This window comes from Petaurus breviceps, unplaced genomic scaffold (genome assembly GCF_028583685.1).
Source record: "Petaurus breviceps papuanus isolate PSGF00001 unplaced genomic scaffold, PetGlider_PUasm1.0 173, whole genome shotgun sequence".
NCBI classification, from domain to species: Eukaryota; Metazoa; Chordata; class Mammalia; order Diprotodontia; family Petauridae; genus Petaurus; species Petaurus breviceps.
Genome location: NW_027185759.1, coordinates 203,251 through 222,035, shown reverse-complemented (window position 1 = coordinate 222,035; position 18,785 = coordinate 203,251). Strand labels below are relative to the sequence as shown.

The following is an 18,785-nucleotide window of genomic DNA, read 5'->3' as shown; positions in this document are numbered from 1 at the left end:
GGTGACATTAACGGTAATTTCTGCTGTTTCACTGGGAAATTTTTTTTTCGTCTAGTTGCCAAGTTATTGAAAAGTTCACCTGTTTTAGAGGAGAGATGACACACGGACACCTCTCTGAATCAACAAAAAGCATTTGTCCCCACAAGGGACGTTGGCTTGTACCCTGGAAAGGGGCATGGCTCTTCAGGGCCTGCCTGCTCCAGACGGTGGCAGGCATGGGTTAGGACAGCCAAGATTGAGTATAGGTTCTGGGCAGCCTTGGGATACCGAAAGTAGAAAGGATAAATCTGGGCAAGGGTTCCAGCTTCCAGCAGCGCACTTACATAGGACTTCCTGAACACGGAGTGGCCAATCTTACAGATGATGGCTGGTGTGAGATCTGTGCACTGGATGGGGTATGAGGAGGGCTGTGGACACAAGGGAAGGAAGAGAGAGGGTTCCCTCTCTGAACCCTGAGGCTCTGGGGAAATTAGCCATGTTCCCATTTACGTGGCCTGCAGCCTCTTCCGAACCTCCTGGCGTCCAGCCCACATCCCTCTGTGGTTGCCACAAGATCATCTCGTGGCAATCGCTGCTTCCTCTTCTAGGGGTCACTAACCACCCCTCTAGGAACCTTCTAAAATGTTGCCCCCAATGGAAGTTAAAGTCAGTGACCTCTGGTCTACAGGCTCCTTCTCTCTGGGGAAGAAGGGTGGTGGCACCTTAACGTTAGGCCCCGGGCTCACCTTTTGGATTCTCTTCAGCTGCAGGTTTGGAGGGTGCATCAGAATCATTCTGGTCATGTAGGAATCTTCTCCAGTGTTGGCAAGATGAACGGTCATTGTCACCTCCTTTGTGACTCCCACCACTACTCTCTTCCTGCACAAGGCATTGGGGTGTGTGGATACAGTGGGTCAGAGTCTGGCACCTGCTGAGCCCCTTGTCCACTCAGACAAACACCTCCCTACTTGGGATCCGAGTGTGAGACTACATTCAGCCCTGTTTGAATTGTGTTTTTCTGGATATGGCCCAAGTTTAGAAATTTGCCACAGTCCCTTTGCGCCTTGAATCCTGTCTGACTTTGCCATTAACCTGCCAGTCTCTGGGGTGGGTTCCTTTGTTCCGTTCACGGGCTCTGACCTTGCCCAAACCTTCATCTCTCACCCGGACCGCTGCAGCCGTGTTCCTGACACACAGTTTGGACCAAACCATTCCCTTGCTCAGTAAAGGTCAGTGGCTTCTCAGTGATTGCCACTGGGGCAACTACAAACTCCTGTTTGCCCTTACATCCCTTCGCCAGCAGACTCTCCGGGAGCCTCTTAGCCTTATGATACATGATGTCCCTCCTGACAGCGGGCCAGACGGGTCTGGCTGCTTCTCACGTAACTGAGGCTCTGTCCAGGCATTGCCGTGTCCCTGGCGTGCGTGCCCCCGCCCCCTGCTGCTTAGAGTCTGTTCCGTTTCTGCCTCGGGGCCTGCTGAGCTCCAGAATCTCCTCCGAGATTGCTGAGAAGGGCATGAGCATAGCCACCTGTTCTTTGGGCACCTGGGATGTATGTCACAAGTGCAGGGCCTCGGACACGCTTGGAAACAATTGTAGGGGCTCTAACCCAGTCCAGTCCAAGAAGCATTTACTCAGCATGTCAAGTATTGTGCTAGGCACTGGGGTGGGGGTGGGGGGAGGACCCCGACCAAATACAAAGCCCCCCCTCCCTCACCCAGCTGGCAGTCTGTTGTGGTGACAGCATGTCAGCAGACACGTGTGTCCATAGCAGTTTGAGGAGGAAAAGGAACATGACTAAGGGGGTCAGAAACATTGTCCTCAGAAAGTGGCCTTGTAAAGAGGTGTGGATGGAGGAGACGGAGGCCCATTGGACCAGTATCTGCGAGAAACCTGGCAAGACCTGCCAAGTCTGGCCAGCCATGCATGTGGGTGAGCTAGCTCCCATGACAAGTCATCCCAGGGTCTGGAGCAGGCCAGTAGCTGGCTAGACTTGGGCTTTAGGCCCCACACACTGGTGTCATATACCTGGCCCCTAGACACCACTGGTGTAGAGGATGGTGAAGAGACAGAGGCCAGTGAGGCAAGTCCAGGGAAGATGCCACAAGAGCCTGGAGGAGCCCACAATATTTGGCAGCCATTTGGATGGGGGGCCTGAGGGGGGAAATCTAGAGAGCTGGGAACAGGTGCTGGAAGTAGAAATAGGAAGTCTAGGCAAGGGTTTTAGGGTTCCTTGTTTGGACAGGTTAAATCCCAGTGGAGATGCCCAAAAGGTAGCTGTCCATGTGGAGGGAGGTGATGGCTGGATGTGAATCAGCCACATAGATGCGAGAGCTGCTGAGATCATGGAGAAGAGCCTTGAGGGTCCTCGTGGTTACGGAATGGCATGGGGACGAGCCTGCCAAATCGCCTGAGCTAGGAGGACGGCCAAGAGAGATCAGAGCCTGAAAGCCCAGGGAGGAGAGAGCTCAAGAAGGATGAGGCTCTTGGATCTGGGTGTCCAGAGACCAAGTCAAGCAGAGGGGTGGGGCTGGAGGCCTGGCTGCAGGAAGAGGGTGAGCAGAGGCTTTTAAAGAACTCATCTATGGAAGGGAGGCCGGTAAGAGAAGACTAGAGGCGCTTGAGGAATGGTGTGGGCCGGAGGTGCTGGGATAGGGAAGGTTGGGGACAGAATGGCACAGGAGGGATGAGCTGGTCTTGGCCCAGAGAAGGGGCTCCCCCTCCTAGAGATCGAGGCTGTGGCTGGCCTTGGTGCCTACTGTGCATCGGCTCTCTTGGATGTATGGGGCAGACTACATGCAAATCACCATGGACAAACAAGATGTTGGCAGACAGGATGAAGGGAGAGGGGATGATCAGTGGAAGGCACAGAGATGGCCAAAGTGGGGGACACTGGATTGATCCAAGGGGGCAGTGGAAGCATAAGTAGAGAAGGAAATTCAGAAAAACATGTTTCAGGGTAACGGTTAAAATCGTGATTTCATTATCTTGCAAATAAACGCCAAATGCAAGTTATAGTCCGTCTGCTGCCAGGACGGTACACGCAATGTTGGCAGGCAAGTGCTGCACGTTGTCCCAAGTGCAGCCGGCATCCGCAGGGCTACGTGCCTGTAAACACTTGTTTACAGTATGATACTATGTGGTTACATGATGCAATATTGCCTCATTAAAGTTTCAATGCAGTAAAAAAAAAGCCACAAATTTATAATAAATTCTTAGATTTAAGATGCATCACCTAAAAAGTTATTTTTTAAATGAAGCAAATTAAAAAAAAAAAAACTTAAAGGGTTAAAGGAAGTAGATTTCCAGGGATGGGAAACACCCAGTGGAGGTGGAAAGCAGGAGTTGGAGGGGAGTGGTTCTGGAGGCGAGAGACGGCCTGTGGGGGAGGGGGGGAGAGTGTCAGCATCTCGGTGTGCCACAGGAATCAGACTAGAAAGGTGAGAGGGCCTTAAAACCCAGATAGATGACTAGGCAGGAACATGGACAGTGGAAGCCCTGTCAGACACAGGTGGTTTGGATATGGGTATGGATATCCGGCTGTGCCCAGCAGCCAGTGGGTGAAGGTTAGAAGGAAGGAGGCCATTTTTAGCTCCACACAAGACAATTTCCAAGCACTTAAAGATGGGGCAGGTTGCCTGCCAAGGTAGCGAGCCCTCAGTCATTGGAGGGTGGGAGGTGTGTGGGCGGAGGCCTGTGCCCCTGCCTAGGCTTTTTTTCTTCTTTTTGGAGGGCAATTGGGGTAAGTGACTTGCCCAAGGTCACACGGCTAGTTTGTGTGTGTGTGTTAAGTGTCCAAGGCCGGATCCGAACCCAGGTCCTCCTGACTCCAGGGTGGGTGCTCTAGGTGCACCACCTAGTCGCCCCAGCCTAGGCTTTTCTGAGAGATTCCACCTGAGTCCTATGTCCCCTGCACTTTCCCTGGCCCCAGCCTGGACGCGATCAGGGACTAGACCGCAGCCACTTCCCTGAAGTAGACTGAAACTTACGGAGAGAGGTCAGTGTTCAGCTTCAGTTCCGCCACGCAGACCGCCTGGTTCTTGCAGTCTTTCTCGTAGGGCAGCTGAAGGTAGATTCGGAGACATCGCATTAGACCACTGGGTGAGTGGGTGGGTGGGGGGCGTGGGACGACTGTGGCAGCTCCAGGCAGCCAGGGTAGGAGAGAAGTTAAAGGTGACTAGGATTCTCAGCAGGAGGCTCGGCGGCCGGACAAAGCAGAAATCATCCGCCCTCATGCCTCCTGACCAGTTGAGCAGAAGGACCATCTGAATTTGGGAAAAACCTAAAACTCATCTGCAAAATGGGTGCACGGAAGGGGAAGGTTGGTCAAGGAGACTTTTAGGCCTCGGGGCCTGTGGTCTCTGATCTTGTATAGGTATTATTGGACATTTTAAGAGGAATGCTGCTGGCGTGTCTGACCGCGTGGGTCAGATGTGTGGGCTCCCTTGAGGACGTGGGCGAAGTAACAGAAATGGGAGACGTCTGCTTGCCGGGGCCTCGGGCATCCAGCTCTGCAACGAAGAACCCTCCAGACCACTCCCCAGGCCCTTCCGACCCCCATAGCTCCAGCCGCATATCTGGAAGGAGGCCCACCATCCCGTGCCGGAAGGAATTTAAACCAGCCCCTCAGAGGCCCGCTGCTTTATTACTATGCCCTGCAGCCCTTCACTACCTCTCGGAGACCTGGAGGCAGCAAGACCCGAGTTCCCAGTCCAGCCTCAGTCGCTTACTAGCTAGTCAGGACAATTAGTGCCAGCACCTGCCACAGTGATTGTGGGGATCCAATGAAACCACTTTTGGAAAGCACTTTGCCAGCCTGAAAATGCTCCGCAAACGTTAGCTGTCGTTACTCGTTACTATCGTTAAGAGGGGGAGGCCGCAGGAGCATTTTTTTCAGAAATCCAAGATGGTGAGCCACTGACATCCAAGTAGCCCCAAAGCAAGGGACACATGCCTGCACACACTGGGAAGTGACTTCAGCACTGGCGATTGTGATTTCTTGGCCAGAGAGATCTTTTAATCTGCTTCCCTGATTCTGAACAAATATAGCATCCCACTAGCTTTGCTTTCAGACTCCATGTTCCCACCACGGGCTTTCTTCCTCAGGCATCAGAAACCTGGTCCCTCCCCCCCTCTTTCCACTCCTTTGATGAGCCCCAGAGTGCTTAGGGGCTGACCACAAGGACCCACCCACTGGGGGCTCTCCCCAAGGAGCCCTGGACAGGTCCTGGCATGAGGGAGGGGATTACCTCAAAGTGGGCGGTGGGCTTGCTGAGCTGATCCAGGATGGGTTGGGGGTGCTGCCAATGGCCCTCCAGGTTACTTAGCTGGTAACTGACCTTGATTGTAATGTTGGAAAAGCAATCATTGTCGCACACCTGCCGAGGAAGAAGAAGGGGGCCTTGGTCAGCAGGTGGGAGCCTGGGTTCCCTGGCCAGCCTCCTCTGCCCCAGTCACCCTAGGGCAGCTATGCTCCCAGACTTTCCCTGCACCAGTTGGAGTGGCCAGAGGAGCCCCCTCCCAAGGCCCCAAAGGCACCTGGGGCTTAGGGAGCCATGGGGTGGGTTTCTGGCAGAAGGGATTTGGGGCAGACCTGGGATCCCCAGGAAAGCTTTCTTGGTCATCCCACTGAGAGGGCTCTTTTCTGGGTCCCTTCAGAATGTGGTTTCACTGGAGCAGGAAGCCCCTCCTCCCAAGAGCTTGGCACCTTGTTGGGAGGGGCCTCTGATGGGTGGAGCCCGCCTACCCAGGGTCACAAAGTCATCTTCCTGGCCTCGAGTCTGGCTTTCTCTCTGTTTAGCGCTTTCCTTATACAACAATTCTAAGGCTAGTCTCCACCTTTACCAGTGAGACTGAGCTCACATAACTGGTGTCAGTCTTGCTGACTCCAGGCCCAGGGCTCTGTCCACACTGGGATAAAGAATATGATGGAACAGCTCAGGCTGCCCCCACATCTGCCCAGAAATCCTTCCCTTCTTATCTTGTGAAGCCCGATGCCAAGGCCCCCTCCACCAGGAAGCCTTCTCTGATTCCCCTTGTTGGTAATGACCACCCTTCCCTTTGGACCTAGTCTTCGATTAGACTGCAAGCTCCATGAGGGCAGGCACTGCATCTTCCCTAAACTCTATCTCCCCCAATGCTGAGCTCAATGCCTTACACACAGCAAGGATTTCTTGAATGTTTGTGGACCCGATGAATGAGTGAGTGAGTGATGGAGGGAGGCACCACTTCCTGGGTGAGCCCCACCCCCAGCAAACTAGCCTACAGCCTCCTGTTGTCCCCAGGGTGCCAGTGGGGGCTGGCACTTTCCCCGTCCCCATCCTCCTGTGCTGGAATTACTAAGGAGAAATAGAAAGATCCAGGGGGTGGGAGGAGGGGCGGTGGTGGAAACACCCCTGGCTCTGGTGCCCCAGGGGCCTCTCCCTGTGATCTGCTCTTGGAGGGCAGGGCAGGCACAGGAGGTCCCATGCTGAGCACCTGGCCAACTCCTCAATCACAGGCCCTCACTTGGCTGGGCCCCCTGCTGTCCCATGGACTATGGCCTGGCCCCTACCTACCTCTCCCTCCACTGGGATGAGCAGGAAGTCGGCACAACCAGGGCCCAGCCTCTCCTGCTGACTCCAAGAGCTCTGATCTTCAAAAAGAACTCGCTTCTGATGCTTCTTCACATCCAGCTCGATGGTCACATTCAGAAACGGCCCCCTGGCCCCTGGAGCAAGGACGAGAACATCCTGCTGAGCCCTCCGGGGCAGTCCAGAACGTCCAGACGTCCAGATGAGGCTACTTAGGGCCCTGCCTGCCCTGCCCTACCCCTCCAGGGCAGTGCTGACCACCCCAAGGGGCTCTGGCCAGGGACTGGAGGAGAGACTGAAGGGAAGAAGGTGGAGTCTGTGGCAGCCCAGGCCCCCTTCCTCTGCCCACATGACATTGCAGGATGCCCAAGTAGGGCCAGTCTGGACCAAATTAAGGACTCAGAGAAGCTGGACCAGTCCCTTCACCTGTGTTTGCCTCAGTATCCTCATCTGTCAAATGGCCTAGCAGGCAAGTAGGAGCCTAATAAATCCTTCTTCCTTCCTTCCCTCCTTTCCCTTCTTCCTTCTTCCCTCCCTCCTCTTCCTTCCCTCCTTTTTCCCTTCCTTCCTTCCCTTCCTTCTCTTTCCTTCCTTCCTTCCTTCTCTTTTTCCTTCCTTTCTTCCTCCTTCCTTCCTTCCTTCCTTCGTTCCTTCCTTCCTTCCTTCTCTTTTTCCTTCCTTCCTTCTTTCCTTCCTTCCTTCTTCCCTCCTCCCTCCCTTCCTCCCTCTCTCCTTTTCCCTTCTCTCCTTCCTTCCATAGATCTATAATCCTCAGTTTTCCCTTCCTGCTCTATCTTCTTCCCTCCTTCAGGCACATAGGACCCAGACAAACAGGGCTCTAGTGGTCATTCACACTAAGGTCTAAATGACTGCTAGTGCTCATTCCTTCATGCCTTTTCAGGCTGTATCATAGATTCTCCCAGGCTTTCTTCTCCGGCAGTGGAAGCCTCCCCCTCTGCCTGGCTCTCTCCCAGAAGTTCCTTTGTAAGGAGGATGACTGAGCCCACCTGTCTTCGTTTCTCTCCCAGCTGCCCTCTCCTCCATTTCCTGTGGTCTGGCCCCACTAGACTGCCTGCTCCTTGTGGGCACAATCTTTCTGATTGCACTGGAATTGCAAGCACTTGGCACAGTGTGGCACATTATGCTTGGCAGGATGAGGGCAGCTGGGGAGGGCTGGTCCAGGCACAGAGAGTCCCCAGGGTCCCAGGAAAAGGAGGCACCAGAGTTCAAGGCTGCAGGGACCCAGCCCGGGAGGTCAGGAGGGAGGGGACCGGACAGCGGGGCACTGGCCCTGCCTTGAAGGAGCAGTCAGGCACCTAGCAGCTCCCTTCTCTGTGTCAGGGCCCGAAGAGAGAGAAACAGAGAGGCTCCCAGCTGCCAGGCTAGGCGGGCCCTAGCCCTGTGCACACCCACAAGCACACACACATATACGCACATGTATACACACCTACACTCACAAATATACCTTCACACACATAGACACATACATGTACTCACACACATACACACTGTCACACACCAGCACACAGACACAAACATACATATATACCCACACACGTAAGTCTGTACTCACACACACACATAATGCACACACACTCACATATACACACACTCATACACTCCTCCCCACACTCACAAATACACATACATGCACATACATACCACACCTCCCCACACACACATATACTCCCCCACTCACAAATACACATACATGTACATACATACTACCCCCACACACACTCATACACTCCCCCCACATAAACACATGCACACACATACACTCCCCCACTCACAAATATACATACATGTACACACATACTTGTGTACTCCCACACACACACTCACACATTCCCCCACACACACACTCATATACTCCCACACAAAACCACACACATGCACACACATACTTGTATACTTCCCCACACACTCACACACTCCCCCCTACTCACAAGTACACATACACGCACACACACACTTGTGTACTCCCACACACACTCACACACTCCCCCTCTGCAGGTACCTTTCCTGGCCCACAGGCTCTCTGGCATCACCTCAAAGCACAGCCAGGTGTTGATGTTCTGATAGCGGCCAGGCCTCACCATGCTGGGGTTGAAGATCATGGTGGCCTGTGGCCTGACCACAGGCCTGGAGCTGGGGAGGGAGGAGAGGTGAGAGGGGCTGTTTGTGGGACTCAGACTCATCTCCCCCAATTCACATGACCCCAGTGACTTCAGCTCCACCCTCAGACTCCCCCGCCCATGTTCCATCCCCACCCCTCCTGAAGGGGCTTGGACATTCCACTGTCAGAAGGGTTGGCCTTCGGTGATGGGGAAGGGACAGAGGACCAGACTTGGGGCACTCCTACCACAGCACGGCCGCCTGGCCCAGAGAACCAACAGCAATGTCGTCCAAGCCATCCCCTGAGATGTCGACTCCTCCATCAACAGATACCCCGAAATACCGCAGCCCAGGGGCCACGTTGGCCGCTGGGATCCGCTGCCGAGGCAAGTTGCGTCCGGTCTTTGGGTGAAAGCCCCTGACTCCCCTGCAGCCTCTCCCCACCCAAGGAAGCCCCTGGAAAGAGGCTGAGGCCTGGCCCTGGGCATCCTCCCCCACTCCAGAGCCAGTATGGCTCCTGACACTGGGGTGACGTGGGCGAGTCACCTCGCAGGCCTGGGCCTCACTGTAAAGTGAGAGAGCTGAGCGATGCCTGCCGGACCCTTGGCAGCTGCCCCAGGAGATGGGGCACCGGGTCTGGAGCCAAGTTCAAATCCAGCCTCATATGCTTCCCAGCTGGGTAAGCCACTGAACCTCTGCCTGTCTGCCTCGGTTTCCTCATCTATATAAGGGGGATAATAAGAGGCAAATGGAACCATGTCTGTAAAGCACTTGGTGCAGTGCTGGGTACATAGGAGGCCCTCCCTTTCTTCCTCCCATCCAGTTCTGCAAGCATTCCTATGATCCTAGGCCGGCCAAGGGGTGTTATGGCACATGTGTGTGCGCGTGTTTGTACATGGCATGTCTGGGTGTGAGGAGCCACACCCCCAGTCCCGGGATGAGGCAGGTGACTGGGGGCCTGCTCAGGGAGTGCCAGGGCACTAGACCCTCGGGAGTGGGGGCACCCCTGCCCGCTACCTGGGATGGGCTGCCTGTGATGCCATGGCGGTGCCCATTGTAGATATAGATGCTGCCAAAGCTGGAGTCAGCATCTGCCGGGTACCCCTCCAGGGGGGCCCCGATGACCACGTCACTCAGCTCGTCCTGATTGAGGTCTCCTGCAGCAGCGATTGCAAACCCGAATCTCGCAAAGGCAAACTGGGGCCAGCCGCTCAGCGTCAGCGACAACAGAAAGGAGTCAGCCTGTAAACAGGGGCAGAAAAGAGGACTGGGGTTCTCACGGCACCCATTCAGGGAGCCCCCAGTTCAGGCAGCCAAGATGCAAAGTCAACAAGACCCAAGTTCTAATCTAGCCTTAGACACTGGCTGGCTGTGTGATCCTGGGCAAGTCACATCAACCTGCCTGCCTTAGTCTCCTCATCTGCAAAGTGGGCTGTTGTGAGGGTCAAGCTAACATTTGTGAAGCGTCCTCTCAAGGCTGGCTCTTTGGCCCTCACCCTTGTGGCTCCTACAGAGGTTGTCAAAGCTTGGCAGGGTCACGTGGCCAACACGTGAGTGATGTGGCTGAGCCCACACCTGAGATCTTCCTGGGCTTCTGCTGCCCCACTCCCACGTGGAGAGGGAACACCAGCCAGGGCAAGGACCAGGCCAGAGACCCTTCCCCTGCCCTGCCATGGAGTCCTCGCTGAGGGGTATGGCAGGCCCTGGGCAGGTAGCGGGGTGCACTGGGCCCATGGGCCGTCAGAATCCTGCTGGGTCTCTCACCAGACACTGACACCCCCCTCCACACCCCTCAGAGTCCTGTGCTCTCCCTCTGGCCCCTGTGGGAAGGGCTGGCCTCAGCAGCCTCTGACTACCCTGAGTACTCTGGTTTCTCCTTACCTGTCCCTCCAGGTGGTACACATACACCCGGCCTTCTTCCCCATGAATGTGATAAAAGGGGGCTCCAACAAGCAGGTGGTCCGTGACCCCATCCATGTTCACATCCAGGGCACAGAGCTCAGAACCAAAGTAGGAGCCCATCTAGAACCAGAGAGAATCTCGGAGCCTGAGCTCTGGCCATAGTGGCCGAGCCTGACGGAGCTCAGGGCAGACCCAGGGCTTCTGAGGGGCCGAGGACATGTCTGTGTCCCAGGGGAGAAAAGCCCTCATCCTGGGATGCTTCCTCCTCCTCCTCGGAACTAGAGAGCTTTTCCCACCTCTCTGATCCCCCCAGCTCCAAGAAACTCTCCCTGCCTGCCCACACCCACCTCACCACCTAGGCTTGGTGTCACCCTGCAGTGAATGTGGAGTGACCTGGGGACATGGAGTTTGGGCCTGAGCCCATGGCTGACCTGACCGCTCTCCTGAGGGAGCTGCTGTGGCTCCCTCTCTTTAGGCCCTGGGCAGGCTCAGGTCAGATGGAAACCAGAGACCAACGCCTCAGAGCTGAGAGAGCTGAGCTGTGGCTGACACTCCAGGCTCACTCTGGCCCCACAGGGCTAGTACCTGCTCTCCTTCCAGGACAGGGCGGAAGCCTAGGGCTGGAGAGTCCCCTGGGATAGAGAGCACCTTTCCTCTCTGGCCATGCCGGGGTGCACCGGCCAGGTAGGCGGTACCACTGTGTGTCTTCACTACCGTCAGTGAATAACCTGTGGGGGAGTCACAGGTGAGCAGTGGCCTGGACTGCCTCCCATCCCTCAGCAGGCTTCCTGGGGTGGGGGAAGAAAGGAGAGGCCAGCCTGACTGCTTCCAGCAGTGAGGCCTTTCCTAGGGTCCCTGCCTTCAGAGCTGCAAAGGCCCTGAGAAAACACCCCTTGGGCTCCCTCATTTTACAGAGGGTGAGCAGACACAATGGGGAAGAGACTTTCCCAAGGTCACCCAGGTATTAGGGAGCAGGCCTAGGACTCCGCAGCAGGAGGGTCCTCAGTGTAGCGCCCCAGGGCTTGCTTGCTCACATATGTCCATATATGGGAAAGTGTGCATGAGGGCACACACACATGGCCACAGTTGGCCTCAGTTTCTCTGTCTGTACCTGCACCCCCCAACCCTGCCTGTGTACTTGAAGATGGCCCTGAGTTGCCATTGGGCTAGAGTCTGGAAACCTGAGCCCAAAGGGCAGATGCCAAAGCCACCCTGGGAGAATAAGCTGCCCAGCTTCGCCCCCCAGCTAATTGTTGGGTTTCCTGGGGCATTCATTAGGGGGGCTATCCCCAGCTGGGGCAGTGGCCCCAAGGGACCCCTAGGATGACTCTGGTTCCTTTGGGGTTCAGGATGGGTCTACAAGCAAGGCTGGGCTTATTGGACCAGACTCCCTCCTGCCTTGCCCCTCACCCAGGTAGCTGTACTGGGCAGTCCTGGGCTCCAACATGGACTCATTGAGGAAGTGAAACTGCTGGTTGTCTGTGTTGTAGAGCATGACCCCTCCTGACCAGTCAAAGGCTCCCACGGCTCCTAGCAGCACCTGCTGCTGCCACAGGGAGGAGAGAGCAACCACTGTGGGAGGGGCATCGGGAGGGGAGGGAGTGGGGGAGGATGGGGTGGGGTGGGATGGGTCTTAATTGTTTGCTTATCAAATAAGTGAAGGTTGTCACCCTGTTCTAGGGGATTTATTATAATGAAGATGGGCCTTAGGAGGGAGGTGAGGAAGACTGTTGGAGGGAAGGGGAATCCACCCACCCCTCATTAATTAGCCCCAGCTGCTGAGCCCCTGATTCACAATATTTTTAGCTCCTTGGAAGAGGGGGGAGGGGTCATGTGTCATCTGTCTTTGTATCTCCCTCCATACTTAGAAAGGTACATAGCACTGAGTAGGAACTCATGACCTATATCAATGAACAAGTGAATGAACAGATAAATGAATGGATGGGTAGGTGACTGTCTGGGTGGCTAGCTGGCTGGCTGGTTGGATGGGTGGGTAGGTGGGTAGGTGGCTGGCTGGCTGGATGGGTGGGTGGACAGATGAATGGATCCAGAGGAGAGCTCACCCGTACCTTGCCCAGGACATGAGCACTGAAGCCGATCTGGGCCAGCTCATACTGTAAGGCTTCTCCGACAGTGCCTGTAAACCAGAGAGGCGTGACCTGAGTTGGAAGCTGCTTTGCATTCTTCAGGGATGAGGCCAGATAGTGAAAGAGGCCACTAGCTGAAAAGTGCCCAGATCCCTAAAGTAATTGGCAGCCAGGGTCAGGGTCTAGGCCATGACAAGCTGCCATTGTGGCTCATTTCCAGTATTTTGGGGCAAGCCTGGCTGTCTGAGCCCCACAGAGGAAAGCTTTGGTGTAGTTGGGGTTGGGGAAAAGGGGAGAGAAGGGAAGGGCAGAGATTGCAGGACAAGAACATGTCAGTGAAGGTCAGAGTATGTCCCTGGGCTCGCCAGAGCCCAGCCCTGACTGATGTTCTGCAATCAATGCAGCTACATCATTTGGGGGGTGGGGAGGGAGCAGCCATACAGTGATCAGTCAAAGCCTACTAGAAATCAGGCTCGAGGCCACCCAATGGCTGCATGTTTTCTGCTTTCATCTCAGCCTTGAAGCTCTGATTGCACTGGTCATGGATGCCCATGGGCTCTGAAGTTTCTGCCTGCTGGCCAAAGCAAGCAGAGAGGGAGGAGGAGAAAGAGAAAGGGGGAGGGGGAAGAAGAGAAAGGGGAGGAGGAGGAAGAAAAGAAAGTAGGTACATGGAAAGATGGTGAGAGCGATTGGGAAGGCGAGGAGGAGGAGGAGGGGGGAGGGGCGGGGGAGGAGGGCGGGCAGCCAGGACAGCTCAGGACCATGCTAGGGACTACCTTCCACACTGATGATCCTCTGCTCAAGGCTGCCCAACAGGCCGTCCAGAGCTGAGTAGTCGGTCACCTTGAAGGCGTGGGTCTCATCGGGGTCCGAGGCAATCAGGTGCAGCTCCTGATTTGCCTTTGTTTTATTGAAGGCAGCTCCGACCTGCGCTCCATCCAGGGAAGGGAAGAAGAAGCAATGATTAAACACCTACTATGTACATTGTGGCTCTGGGTGCTGGGGGAAGAGGATCCGGATGTGGGGAAGGTGGGCGTCGGTCTGGGGTGGGGAGGGACAGGCATAAACAACCAATGGCTGGGACCGCACCCTCACCCCCTAGAACCAGTCACTTCTCGGGAGGCGGTGGGCTATGGTGGATAAGGAGTCGACCTCAGTTTCCCCATCTGTGATCCTGGCCATGGCAGCTCCTCGAGGGAGAGGGGCGGTAGAGTGCCCAGAGGCTCCACTCTGAAGCCTCCGACACCCCCTCCTCTCTGTCTCTCCCACCTGCCAGGGCTTCACTGCCTCACTCAAAAACCTTTGGTGACTCTCCCACTCAACTAAAACACCAGACCTGCAGGCTGGCATCATAAGGCCTTCGCGGTGTGGCTCTCCCTGACTTCGATTTAGTTTAGCGGGTGGCCCTCCACGCGGGCGACACGTCTTCTCCTGCCTCTGCGCCTTTGTCCCTCATGTCTAGAACACTCTCCCCCTTCACCTCTGAGGTCCCTCAGAGTTCCCGACTTCCCTCCTAGCACACAAAGCCTTGGCTGGCCTCCTCTTCTCTAGAGTCACCCTATTCAGCCTTCTCTAGGAGTGGGGCAGGGACTTGGTCTCCTCTCTGCATCCCTGGCACCAGTGGTCTTGGCTGGAGGGGTCAGGGCCAAGGCTTCTGGGAGGAGAAGGCCTTGAAGACCATCAGCTGAGATGGGACAACGGATCCTATTGTGGGCCATGGCCTAGAGGTGGGGAGGATGAGGCTGGAGCTACAGAACTAAGCTCCCTGAGGGCAGGCCCACCTCTCCCGTCTTGGCTCCCAGTGCTGGGCCTGGTTCAGGGGAGGTGGGTCATCCTCCCCCCAGGCCACGGCAATTTACCCCAATAGCGAAGCGCTCAATGCCTTTCATCTGAGGGGAGTGGATCACAGTGCTCAAGTTCAGGGGGTCCTGAAAAATGTCACCATCTGTCAGCACCACAATGACCTTCGAAGCCTTCTCCTGGGATCCCCGGCCAGGAGTGAAAATGGAGTCCCTGGAAAGAAAAGGGGGTAGGGGGAGTCTTGGGATACAATTTGGAAGGAAGGGGTGCCCAGCTCCATCTTGCTCTGCAAGGTGGCCCAGTGGTGGCAGTGTTCTCAGTGATGTGTGAGTGTTTGGGTGTGGGTGCTTGGAGAGAGTTCCCAGTGAGGATTAAGGTGGGCTGGCATCACCTGGGAGGCCAGGGCTCCAGGCCACTGGCCTGGGGGTTATCATTTTGAGCCTCAGTCTCCCATCTGTAAAATGGGAATGAAAATCCTGACAGCACAAAGCCCCTCCTAGAGCTGCAGCAAATGTCCAACGATGTGCCTCAGTACTCAGGCAAGGTGCTGCTGTTGGTCAGGTGGGACCTAGACCCTTCTTTTCCCCAAGGGGCTAAGCATGACCCCCACACACTCACAGGACATGCTGGATGGCTGAGGCAGTCTTGGTCACATTTCCCACTTGGGTTATGTTCATGACTCTCTGGAGGGAGGCACGGGCATCTCTGCTGTACTCAAGGTCAAATTCTGTCTGGATTACTTCCCCATACTGGACCACTGCAAAGCGGCACTGAAAGAAAGGGGCATCCCAGCCGCCCCCTCCAGGTGTCACAGCCACCGTGGCTCGAGGAAGCCTGGGGACTATCCTCCCAGCCTCAAACACTCTCGAAGGCCACCTATGCAAGCCCTCCCCAGCCTCCAAGGCCCAGGCAGGACTGGCCTCATCCCTCAGGGCTGCCCTCTCTCTGTTCCCATGTGTCCCTTTCTTTTGTTGCTGTTTTGGATTTTTTTGTAGGGGGGAAGGCAAGGCAATTGGGGTTAAGTGACTTGCGCAAGGTCACACAGCTAGTAAGTATTAAGTGTCTGAGGTCCTCCTGACTCCAGAGCTGGTGCTCCCAGGCATCCCTTCCTTTTCCCTGTCCTGAGCTAGCCTCATCTCCCAGACCAGACCAGGATTCCTGGGGGCAAAGCCCAGTCTGGGCCTTCCTTGCTCCTTTATAAGAGGTTTTCAAGGTCCTATGTGGAATGGGCCGGAATGGGAATGGCTTCACACATTTTGTGTCCGTCTGTCATGACTACAGCGTGGGCTCTTCCCAACCCTCAGGTTTAAGGGGCCTGACTGCTCTGAGCGATGGGGGGAGTCGAGGGCAGAGCCTGGCTGGTGGCAGGTGCACAAGAGGGGTAGGTACCTCAAAGCATTTCTCGTAGAAGGTCTGCATGATGTTGTAAATGAAGCCCTTGGCTCTTTGGAAGTCGGGGGGATCTATACTTCCAGACCCATCCAGGACAATGGCGATCTCCGTGCCTGGCATTCACAAAGATGGATTCAGAACCAATCCTGGAACCCTGGGGGTGGAGCTCAAGACACCCTGAGGTGTGTGTGTGTGGGCTGGGAGAGGCCAGCCTTTACCTCTTGGGGCCCCCTTTCCTCTCCAGCAATGGGGGATGCTTGTCAGACACTGCTGCCCCCTACCCCAATCCTGGCCCAGAGCCCTTTGGGGGACATGGAGGGTCCCCAGGCCCTCGGAAGCCAACGGCAGAGATAAAATTCAGGCAGGTGTGGCCAGATGGGCTAGTGATACCCAACCCAGTCAAGGTCAGAGAGCCTGGGACCATCCGGGCTGACCACAGATGAAAGTTTGTGGTCACAGTGACCCAGGTGATAAGGACAGCAAGCTGGCCCAGGTCCTGGAGGCCCCTTGTTCCGCCCAGAGACAGCCCCTGTCCAGACCTCAACTAATTCCTGGACCCAGCCTGCCCTTGACTCAAGCTGCCCTTGGAGCACGGACGGTCCAAGCGCTAATAGCCCTCATTGCTTTTCCAAGTGCTTGTAGAGTGAGTAGCGCACATCGATTGCGGTGATCGGCAGCATTACAAAGGCTATCTCATCTGAGCCGCGCAGCCACCAGGAAGTGTTTGAGGCAGGATTCACACTCAGGTCTTTAAGACGGGCGTGTCTGGGGGGGGGCGTCTGTCCTCAGAGTTAAACCTGCTTACTTCAACTGACCCCGAGGGGCAGAACCCAGAGCTAGGGAAGCAGGTTGGGGCTGGATCACAAGGAGCCCTGAAAAAGGCGGGCAAGCTCTCCCACCAGAGGCGCTAGCCCTCCCTAGAGTCAGGGAGATCTGAGTTCGAATCCAGCCTCAGGCACTTCCTAACTGCATGACCCTAACCAAATCACTTAACCCTGCTTGCCTCGGTTTCCTCAGCTGTCAAATGAGCTGGAGAAGGAAATGGCAAACCACTCCAGTATTTCTGCTAAGAAACTCCCCAGTGGGGTCACATAGAGCTGGACGTGACTGAAAATGCCTGAAGGACAGATGTCAGCTGGACAGACATTCTGCCCGTGAGAGCTGCTCCACAGTGGGGGGGAGGGGCTCATCGTCAGCCATTCCCAGGAGCCCTGCCCTCTCACCTGCCTCCTCCTCCTCCTCCTCTTCCTCCTGCTCCAGCTCCTGCTTTTCCTTGACGCTGGGGTTGTTATTGTGGTTGTTATAGTTGGCATTGGGGTGGTTCTGGTGGGGGCTGCTGGCAGCAGGGTCCATTCTCAGGCAGGAATGGCCAGCATTTCCACCCCAGGTTTCTTGGGCTGGGAGATTCTCTTTAGAAAACAAGGCAGGGTCACCAATGGCCATGCCCCAGCCCATGGACAATGCCCCACCCCGTACCACCTCCTGGCCCTCAGCTGGGAGCTCACCAACACCAGGGAAGCCAAAGCAACTCTGTAGGCCCAAGTTTGCCCCCAGAAGGCTGCAGGCCCCATTCAGCTCCTGGGCCAGGCTCCGTGCCCGTCTCTTCCTCTTCACCTGAGCACACACCTGTGGAAAAATGGGGATGAAGCCCTGGGACTTCAGGCAAGTGCCCTGTGAGGGGACAGCAGCGACATTCTGCCCTGTGAGGGGGAAGCAGCGACATTCTGCCCTGTGTGGGGCAGCGGCGACATTCTGCCCTGTGAGGGGGAAGCAGCGACATTCTGCCCTGTGTGGGGGCAGTGCCCTGTGAGGGGACAGTGGTGACATTCTGCCCTACATGGGGACAGTGCCCTGTGAGGGGGAAGCAGTGAAGGACAGACCCCCATCAGCACCCCATCCCACACACTCACCACCAACATGCCATCTGGACCCCGAGCCATAGAGACCTGAGGGTGTGACCCCCGAGGAGTAGGCACATGATCTGTAGTGGTTCAAGACACAGGAGGGAGAGGGGTTGAGGACATGGGGAAGTGGGATACTCAGTGAGGAAGTTCCCAAGAGGCCTTAAGCAGGGAGCAGGCCAGCAAGTGGGGAGGCCAGTCTGGCCTGGAGATCACGGCCAGGGCCAGCAAGGGCCAGGCCTGGGCTTTCAGGGCCTCTGTCTCCCTTTCTTGTGTCGAGAAATTAGGGAATTAAGGGAAATTAGGGATCAAGTTGTGAGCCAGGGGCCCTTCGGCCTCACCCCTCACCCTGCCCCTCCCATGTTCTGGGGTTGCTTGGCCCAAGCAGCCCCAAAAGGCTCTCGTCTAGGGCTACACCCCCCACCCCCAGTGGTCAGAGGGCCAGACGGGCAGCTCCCCATGCCAAAGGGAGTAGGCTCCTGCCCTGCAGGTCCATGGTTGGCTTCAGAAGGTGGGATCCCAGGGGGCGAAGCTTACTCACTTAGGGGCTGGCAGAGGATCTGGTTATCCTGGCCCAGGCTGCAGTTGTGGAAGTGGGCAGTTCCCTGCGCCCTCCAGGGTCCAGTAACCAGGAGACTTGGCAAGGGAAAGCAGAGTGAGGATGTGCCTCTGGGCTGCCCCTAGTGTCCCTGGCCCACACCATCCTCCAGAAGACCAACCAGCCCGGCAAGCCCAGAAGTGTTCTAGAGAGTTCAGCCAGGCCCCAGTCTAGGGCGGGGGACCTATGTTACACTGCACCAGGCCCCCGGGGTCCAACCTAATCCAGCCCTGCTATTGTACAGATGAAGAGATCAGGGTGCCCCATGGCCACATGGCTTAGTCAGGTGCATAGCAAGGCCTCTGAGGGCATCAGCAGCTCTGCCCAGGGGGCTGCTGCAGGGAGAGCTGGGGAGCCAGGGCAGGGAGGTCTCAGAGGCCACCCCCCTCCCCGGCCTCCCCGGCCGCGTGGTCTTCCCCGGCCACCGAGCCACCC

The 18,785-nt window shown here is 56.2% G+C and overlaps 3 protein-coding genes across 3 annotated transcripts in view; 1 reads left to right on the top strand and 2 right to left on the bottom strand.

Annotated features, from left to right (window-relative positions):
- Window positions 1-881, top strand: part of HASPIN (histone H3 associated protein kinase) — a 4,796-nt gene extending 3,915 nt beyond the window's left edge. Inside the window, exon 2 of the mRNA XM_069083235.1 lies at window positions 744-881. The gene's annotated coding sequence lies outside the window, so the exon portion shown is untranslated. The remainder of the gene's footprint in view (window positions 1-743) is intronic.
- Window positions 1-18,785, bottom strand: part of TAX1BP3 (Tax1 binding protein 3) — a 165,234-nt gene that overhangs the window by 37,590 nt on the left and 108,859 nt on the right. The gene's annotated exons all lie outside the window — the stretch shown is intronic.
- ITGAE (integrin subunit alpha E) overlaps window positions 1-18,785 on the bottom strand; it is a 51,924-nt gene that overhangs the window by 9,216 nt on the left and 23,923 nt on the right. Inside the window, 22 exon segments of the mRNA XM_069083236.1 lie at window positions 2-45; window positions 47-79; window positions 324-407; window positions 726-858; window positions 3,970-4,043; window positions 5,230-5,358; window positions 6,538-6,689; window positions 8,573-8,703; window positions 8,918-9,048; window positions 9,688-9,912; window positions 10,552-10,692; window positions 11,158-11,300; window positions 11,983-12,118; window positions 12,642-12,709; window positions 13,436-13,586; window positions 14,519-14,672; window positions 15,078-15,229; window positions 15,849-15,964; window positions 17,075-17,260; window positions 17,357-17,477; window positions 17,762-17,832; window positions 18,294-18,388. Of these exon segments, the coding sequence (XP_068939337.1) occupies window positions 2-45; window positions 47-79; window positions 324-407; window positions 726-858; window positions 3,970-4,043; window positions 5,230-5,358; window positions 6,538-6,689; window positions 8,573-8,703; window positions 8,918-9,048; window positions 9,688-9,912; window positions 10,552-10,692; window positions 11,158-11,300; window positions 11,983-12,118; window positions 12,642-12,709; window positions 13,436-13,586; window positions 14,519-14,672; window positions 15,078-15,229; window positions 15,849-15,964; window positions 17,075-17,260; window positions 17,357-17,477; window positions 17,762-17,832; window positions 18,294-18,388 (2,670 nt within the window).